An 8,934-nucleotide genomic window follows, 5' to 3' on the forward strand; every position below is an offset into this window, starting at 1 on the left:
GTTGAAACCAGTGTTGTTTGTATATTCCATTGGGATTCCCATGTGTCTCTTTCACTCTACCTCCCACTGTGTGTTAGCCTGATAATGCTGAAGGCTATAGTAGCTCTTAAACCATCAGAGACATTGGAGGAGAGGACTGGTGGTGTCGAGTCCTACCCTGCAGCATGTGGTTTGTAAGTTGCAGCCCCTCCCCTACACCTCCATCTTTTTCCCAATCAGATTAGTTTGTCTAATAGTGAGAGGAAAGGTTGTTGCCAGTGGGCCCTGCAGGTTTGGAAGAACAGGTGGCCAAGTGCTGAAATGGTTTCCCTGCATTGATCTGCAAAAGCGATGTGGCGGTCTGCATCCTTGTTAGACTCCTAGATCACAAACATCTAAAAGTTAGTTCAGCTATATGCGATCAGGGTATCTCCAACTTTAAAGCCAAGTTTTTTTTCAACAATACTTAAATGTTTTGTCATCGCAAATGAATTACAGTAGTGTGATGTATTCAGTGACAGTATTATTCTGCAACAGGATTAATAATTGGTCCTGTCTCCTTACATCTCAAATACAGTTAGGTTCAACTGTTACCTGTACCTGTATTGTGGGACATCTTTCGAATCTACCTGCAGACCGTTACTCAGATGGATTACCCAGTAACCTTTCTCGATGACCTCTGTAGGGTTTGTTCACCTGCAGGACCATGGGAATCTCCCCTACCAAAATACCTCCTCCCTAGCACACAAGAACGTGCCTTACCAGCCGCCTCGCACCAAGACGGATTGTTTAGGGGTGCAGAATTAGTCAGGTCAGGGAATCCTTAGCCTCAGGCCCAGCTAATTACTTTCTAATGTGACGATGATTCTTTTGAGGAGTTGTTTCTTGCTGACCAAATCTCTTCAAAAGCATCTTGGGGCATGCAAAGGGGGCCGAGAGGGAGTGCGCTGTGGCAGGCCACACCAGGGCCAGAGGGGGGGCTCAGGTTACACTCTGCCTGCCGTGATGCATTGTTGGTGGGACGCCTAGGCTCCAGTGCTCCCCTCCTCCTCCTCAACCACCACCACCTAAATCCTCCTCCTCTCAGCACTGTCCCTCCAAGAGAGGCTGCCGCAGAGCTTCGCAGAAACTCTGACACCAGTCCAGAGGATGCACTCTGCACATGAAACCCTACACTCAACTAATGGTTACAAATGTGTTTTCAAAGAAAGCCCAGGTCTCCAGTATAAACCATAGACTCACACTGCTGGATGGGCATATATGCACACATACACACAGACACTCATTGCACACACATGTGGGCATATTGGCGCACACAATTGGGGACAACCAGTGTAGCTGAACTATGAGATTTAAAAAGGACTGCATACATGTTTAGATATTGGATTCTTGTTTTAGTTCACTCCTGTGGGAGACAAGAGAGAAAAACCAAACACTTTATATTTGAACTGATGTCAGGTCGTGTGATTTTTACCACCAACATTAACAATTAATACAATAACCAAACATATCAAGGACTTGCCTTCAAAAATTGCAGGGGGCTTGTGGCTTTGACTGACACATCACACAGATTTCAGCGACCTCTTGCTTTCTTTCTCTCATTCCCTCAAAGAAAATGTATTCCCTTCCAGGGGAGTGATCCCTAATTAGCTGTCAGGTGATAGTGTGCTGCTTTCATTGTGCTCCCTGGTGCTGCGCTGCAGGCTATGTGGTCAGCAGTCAGTCTCAGACTGAAGTGACAGATCATCTCTCTATACACCAGACCCCTGCAGCTGAAAGAGACCACTTGGTCCTTACAAAGAGATCCCAACTCTCCAGAATTCAATATCAAATCTCATAACAAACCGATCACTGACCCAGCAAAGACAAGAGAATCACTCGAGAATCTGTCTGTGCTCTCACGAAGAAAAAACAATAGTCAGTGATATGTTTGTCTCCCACCTATAGATTACTGATGACTGGATCTGGATCTGAATTATTTAGTGTCCATTTGTGTTTGTCAGTTTGTTCAATGTAGGTGATTTTAATGGAGAAAAGATACTTCTTATATCATGTTCCAACATTCAGTGAAACTGACAAAAGCTTTTGGTAAATCACAATCACATTTTGCCATATAACTGCGAAAAATAACTATCCTTTCCTGTATTTCCCAATAAAAGCCATATCTTCTAACTTAACAGGATATGGCAGGTAATTCCTGATAGAAAAGATATGATTTCTTCCTGTCTGTCTGTTAGTTTCACTGCCTGCTCCTCCAGACAGTTCCCCTATCCACCAGGCAGCAGAGGGACCTTGTTTGAAGGTCATGTCAGCACCGGGGCATAAACGTTAGACCTTTTTGTGGTCAGGGTAAATGTACAAGGCCGCCCTGCGGGAGCACTCCTTCCATCTCTTTAATCGGCGTATAACAGGCCCATGTAGAGCCAAACTGTCTGCGACACATCAGCACTTAGAAATAAAAACCCCTCAGCCAACCCTGCGACGGCTGCGGTTGGAGTACGGAAGCTGGATCATTTCAGATGGACAACACAGACAGGTCTGCTAGTAGAAGGGAAACAGGAAAAAGGAAAATCCATTCTAAGATTGAATACATATTATTTCTGTATTTTGAAATCTTCCAATTTGAACTTATATTTGGTATACATTATTTGTGTTATTGTCCATAAGATTAGAAAAAAGACTTGATGGTGTTCCTCCTGAATGAAAATGATGGAACTGCTCCACCGACTTTGTTGACACGGTGGTAGGTGTATTTTATGGCACTATTGTCTGTTAGCACTACTGCAGACTACTACTACTACTTCTTTACTACTTATTTGGAAAACCTACAGTATCTTCCTAATCTGTTTATTTTGTACTTGTACAAACAATAACTTCTATTATAATTTATTTTGGTCTGAAAGGGTTTTATGTTGCAGTGTTAACTTTATGTTAGAACCCTACCTGTATTTACTCCCTATTGACTTATTTGTTTGTTTTGTTTCATACTTTGTAACATTTATGTAAATATTGTTATAGTGTCAGCACTAGGAAAGTGTTTATGTGATAATCCTATAATGGATGGGCCGTGTAAGCGGCCAGACACAAAAATAAACAATTCATTCATTCACTACAACAATTGTTTTATTTTTTTATTTTACAAACCTTATTTGTACTGTACTGTGTACTGTATAGTTTTAGTGCTCTGTTTTTAAGATTTTGCCTTTAAAATGAACCATTTAAGATTATAAGAATACATAATTTAAGCTTAAGGAGTCATTTGATGAATCTGTGTATGTTTTGTTGCTCTGTGATCTGGAATACATGTCCCAGTAATTTTAAAACTGGTAATTTAACATTTGTTTGTTAATGCTCCAAAATTAAGCTCAACATTTGACAAAGTTAATAAGACAAAACACAGAATATACAGCCATCTCTCTGTCAGTGAGGCAAATAATTTGAAGGAGCCGAGAAAGCAAATTTAACAGTTCTAATGCTCCAGCCGAGAAACTTAATTTACCAATTTGCAGGAAGACAAGATGGCAGGAAACAAGCCAATTTGCCACGTGTGCAGCGCACAACAAACCCCAGTCTTGCTGCCCGGCCTCATGAGAGGTAATTATCCCTAAAAAAGAATGCCATGCTGTATTAAGATGTTGCCGCATCAAAACGAGGGAGACAGCCTCATTACAAGTAATTATGAGGGAATTAGAAACATCATTTAACTAAACGAGCAAATAATGTCCAGGATATTGAAGAAGCTGCCTGCACTTCTGCCGACCACTGCAAGTCCCATTACAAAAATTGTAGGTCTTTAATAGAATAATGACATGCTTTATCTTCTCTGCTGCTCTCTGAGAGGGTCTTGGGAGCAGAGGGAAGGGCTGAGGGAGGGAGGGGAGGATGTGAAAACAACTGTTGCAGAGCTCTCTGTCCTTAGTGTGGTCTCACTCTTGAGTGTGTAGCATAAGGCCTTCAAGATAATCCCCCTATTATCCTTACAAATACAAAATGGAGAGCAGCTATTGTATCTCACATCCATTATTGTGTCAAAGGTAATGCTAATGGACTTATCTCTAGAGTAATAGCCGAGTTCTCTTGACGTACTGTAGCCTATAATAGTTTGATGCATATTGGACAGCAAGCACTTCAAAAACAGGCAGTTCAAGAAATTGTTGGTAATTTAACAATGAAGCATAATGCATTTTGCCATTAGAGTTTTGGTTAAATATTGTTCTTTGGGAGTTCAAATAACTGAGCTGCTTGTATTTGATCTTGAGTTATTAACATCTCAAAATATGTCATGAGTTTAGGCAAATTGATTTTAAATCAAATGGAAATAGAAGATAAAATAGAAGAGTAAAATCTTGGTATATGTATTGGATTCTACCACATTTTACTTAATGTACTTTACCCATATGTCTGCTTGGCCTGGTTCAGTAACATATGCCTCTCCTGGTAAGGAGAAGGGGTAGGGGCTGGGGAGAGGGGGGACAAACACAATTTCCCTTCAGCTCCTTCATTTCCAGTTGATATAAAACAGAATCATGAAAAATCACTTCTGGTCCAAGCTCTCCTTTTTAACCATTAACCCATAAATACAGAAGCTGGTTAAAGCCAGCGGATGACAGGGCCTGATTCAAAAACCTTGTTACGCTCCCCTCAAATTCATTTAGGGAGCAAACAGGTCTTGAGAGTTGTCTGGCTTAATGCATTGCGATCGCTTTTAAAACTCTTGTCTTGAGGCAGACCCGAGGCTCTGCATCTGCCCATGGTGTTATACTTCATAACCTTCCACTATAATATGAAGCCACACATGCCCTCTTTAAATCAAATGGCTGTAAATATGTTAAGTAGTTGTAAAGCCCTTGTCCAAATAAATGATGAAGGGATGGGAAAAAAAGAGTTCTTTAAATATTAGAAGGGAACATTATAAATAAAAAAGTAAAGTAATGTTGTTGCAGCCTGTTTAAATTTAATGGGGTCTCTATTAAGTTAGTTTTGATGTACATCATTTTATCTAAAAGAGGTGATATCCGGGGGGTTTAGTATAATTCATTATGATCCTGTAAATATGCTCTAAAAACTATCCTGAGAATCAATTTGCCCAGTGCTTTCTGTCTTTGCCTTTCCCTCTCCACACTGTGTGTAGCCCACAGTTTCCATTACTCCCATCATAAATTATACCACAGAGTGAATTACACTTGCTTTTCACCTTACCAGGCAGGTTTGATGAATCCTAAGGCACAACACATCATCTCAACAAATCTTCATCACCATGCCAGTCGCTGTCTCTTTGCAGTTTAAACCACTTCAAATCATTTTCATTGCCGTGCTATTAAAATTTGTAATTCACACCTGCCTTTGCAGTGATACATAGTTACATCGAACCCCCTCCTAAACCTATTCCTATCTCTCTCACCTATTCTCTCCTTTGCTCATCACTGCATCTCCACACATCTCTCTCCCTGTCTTATAAATCAAACAACCTCAGGTGACATGACAGGTCATGCAGATTTCCCACAAGTCAGTGGGTTGCAAACATCCATCCAAAAAAGCAGCACATTTCCGTCACACCTGATGACATCATGACCACTTGGAAACTAATAAACAGCTTCATTCAACCAAAGCTATTGCTCCTTTTCATAAACGTTACGGTCTCCCATCCCTCTCTCTATCTCTTTTTTCTCTCCCTCTCCTATCTGTCACAAATTCATCCCCCAGCGCCTCACCTCTTCGCTGGTGCTGGAGATACCCATAAATCACTGCTGTTGTCTAACGCTATCCATTTTCCCAGAAACACAGGGCGGCTGTTGCAGAAATTGGGTCAGACATAATCTGCAGGGCAGCAGAGCCTGGCTAGTCATGATTCTGCTAGGTAATGCAGCCATTAGCACACAGTGAGAGATTGGTGGGATGAGTAGAAGGGGTGGTGGTGTTGGTGGGGGGGTCCCCTTGTACATGATGTGACACCCAAGAAAAGCTGGCAAATGGCACGGTTTTATCGCTCCCCATCAAGCACGGGGAATTTGTGTGTGTGCTTGGAAGTGGGTGATTCTCTTCAGGCTTGTTTAGTATTTCCATATATTGAATTGTTATGAAATAGTAAATTGAACAATGTGAGCTGGACCTCTCCTCTGCTTCTGAATTAACAAGACATACTGTATATGGTATTCAAAGTGTAACTGATACAGCAATTAATGGGCATAAGGAGAAAAAGAGAACAGCTCTGATTAATGACAGCAAAAGTATTGAACTTTGACAATACGCCTCTTTATTATGTTTCCCCTTTAAAGGCCTGATGCTAGGGAGCCACAGGAGGCAGACTTCAAATGAGAGAAGATCCAACTCAGAGGCATGATTAATCTACTTCTTATTTGCCTCTATATGTATTAGCTTGCTCAGGTCATCCACCTCTTGATTTACAGCAGAGTGTAGCTAGCAGTGTTTATATAAATTCAAAAGGAATCTGAAAGTATGCAAAGTCTTTGCATCATGATCTGTGGTTTTAGATACAGCTTGATATTTTATTCTGCTTGTAGGCCAATTTACTTAACAAATATGGAAGCTACAGTGTGAGCCTTGCAGAAGGATACATTGCATACATGCATTACATTTTACACTGCATCCCTGCACAGATACAAGCTGCAATTAAAATGCACTAGTCAGGAAGCTCACAACTTAAAATTTGATGTAATAATAGGAAGTATAAGTGTGACGTGTGAGCCTACAGCGATGTAAACTATGGTATAAACAGTAATGTCATTTATGTTAATTCACGCCAGTTCTTTCTAGGTTTTTTCCTCACTTTAGTCATGGTTAAAGCACAGGTGTTCTTTGTTTGAAGCACCTTTAGGGGGATAATTACTGCAGCTCCACAACAAAAATTCAACTTTAATTTCTGGTTATATCATGAGCCTTTAACATATAGAGATTATCACATTGGTTATTATAAAAAGTGTGATCACAGTTTGTGTACTGTTTGTATGCTCTTCAGGGGACAAGTGTCAACACAGCTAAGTAGAATCAACAGTAATTGATTACATTTAAGTGTTTGCCTTCTGTGTTAAAAAAAAAACAACTGCAAAAGTTGAGTTAACAAATATAAGTACACAAAATAAATAAATAAATAAAATAAAACCAAGCAAGCCCAATTTTCACTGAAATAGAAAATTTATTGAATGAGGAGGCTATTATTGAAGGTCTAAATTACAATAGAAACAATGATGTTTTTCCTTAAATGGAATAATTGTTTTTCCTGACAGGTGAAATAAAATGACTGCTGCTTTGCAGTATGTGTGACTAACCAATTCTGAATTAAAAACTGTGTTAACACATTTTTTTGTGGAATTCATTTTTTTCTTGAATGCAATATGAATGTAATACTCCATTATGTTATCAGTTAAATGGGGAGAGGGAAAATAAAAGTACAAAAATGATTGTTATTAATTATACACATGGTGTATTTTATACATTTAGGGAAGCTTGATTGCTTTCATGTGAGACGTACAGTTGCTGCATAATAAAAATGTCCTCAACAAATAAAATGATACAATTAATATACAGGGGTTATGTGGAGACACTTGTAAGAATGTTGTACTGTTTTGTAATGCGTTTTTTACGTGGACATACAGCAGAGTCAATCAGTACTCAATCTTGTTATACAGGTTGTATAAAGGTAACGCTGGCAGGTTGCTCCCCGGGTAATAAAGGGGCGTTGGAAAGGCGATAGACCGGGGAACCGGAACACGCAGTAAGGAGTTATCTCTGAAAACCAGCGGCATCCCCACTAGTGTCTGTGCGGAGGCGTGGGCCATGTTGGCCGCCTCCAGTTCAGCTGATAGCTGCCGTTTCCATTTGTTCCTCCTGTTCTGAAACCACGTCTTGACCTGAGTCTCCGTCAGCTGCAGGCTGGAGGCTAAGCAGGCCCGCTCCGAGCTGCTCAGATACCGCTTCATGTCGAAGGTGGACTCCAGCTGGTACACCTGACTCCGGGAGAAAACCGTGCGCGTCTTCTTCTTGGCTGAGTTGCCCTGCTTGTCCGCACCGTCTGTCTGTCTCTCCTCAGACAGAGGTGACATGTGATGGCACGGTCTCTCCTGCTCCTCCTTATAATCCTGCAGCATAGGCTGTGGCAGGTGCGGCCGCCGCGCGAGCCCGTCATTCCCAGATAGAAGTCCTTTAGCGGGACCTACGCGCGAGCAGGAAGAGGAGAAGAAGGTGGTGAATATCATAACCGACTACAACATCTATGTTGTAAAACATGCGACTGAAAAAAAAAAATGTCATTGTTCCCCCCCCCCACATACTCAGTTTGAGAGTTCGTCGAGTGTGAACTCTGACTTTCTAAATCGACTGCTGAAAGCCGGTGCCTTTTTAAATAAACAATTCAGCATGAGTAGCCTACGCTCGGTGTACAGTAAGCTATTAATATAATTCCGCTCTATTTAACGCCCAATTGACGACGCGTAGTGCAGCCATTTTAGAAACACGTTTCATCAATTAGTAGGCTCAATTAAATTTGGAATGAGAGGAAAGACAGAGGGATAATTATTCGACCGTCCACTCTTCCGCTGCTGCTGCGATGATTGTCTGCACACAACAAACAAGTGGAAGTGGATGAGCTGCATGTGAGTGTGACAGTCACAAACACAAGCTAATGAAATGTGAGTTGAAGAAAAAAAAAAAAAAAACAGGCTTCCCGGTTATATAAAAATAAATAAAAAGGGGAACTAATTAGGTCGTGCCATTTTATAGTAAACAAAAAAAAATATTAACTCTAAAGATACCACAATAACATTTAAATTGTCACTTAAATATTTGATTTCGTTACCTTTTAATAATAATAATAATAATAATAATAATAGTAAATATTGCTTACCTAAACAGAAGTTATGGGCTTGGTGCTGGTTGCATGGCTCGCTGTGACCCGTGTCGGAGCAGAAGCAGTCTGCTGAGTCCTCCCCGCCGCTGCAC

The 8,934-nt window shown here is 40.8% G+C and overlaps 1 protein-coding gene across 1 annotated transcript in view; it reads right to left on the reverse strand.

The window, feature by feature from the left end:
* Positions 1-6,644: 6,644 nt before the first annotated feature.
* Positions 6,645-8,934, reverse strand: part of hmx2 (H6 family homeobox 2) — a 2,680-nt gene continuing 390 nt past the window's right edge. Inside the window, exons 1-2 of the mRNA XM_078273086.1 lie at positions 8,840-8,934; positions 6,645-8,149 (exon numbers count right to left, since the gene is read on the reverse strand). The exon at positions 8,840-8,934 is cut by the window's right edge and continues 390 nt beyond it. Coding sequence (XP_078129212.1) covers positions 7,602-8,149; positions 8,840-8,934 — 643 coding nt within the window. The 3' untranslated portion in view covers positions 6,645-7,601. The remainder of the gene's footprint in view (positions 8,150-8,839) is intronic.

The sequence above is a fragment of the Sander vitreus genome, chromosome 17, assembly GCF_031162955.1.
Source record: "Sander vitreus isolate 19-12246 chromosome 17, sanVit1, whole genome shotgun sequence".
In the NCBI taxonomy this organism is placed as follows: Eukaryota; Metazoa; Chordata; class Actinopteri; order Perciformes; family Percidae; genus Sander; species Sander vitreus.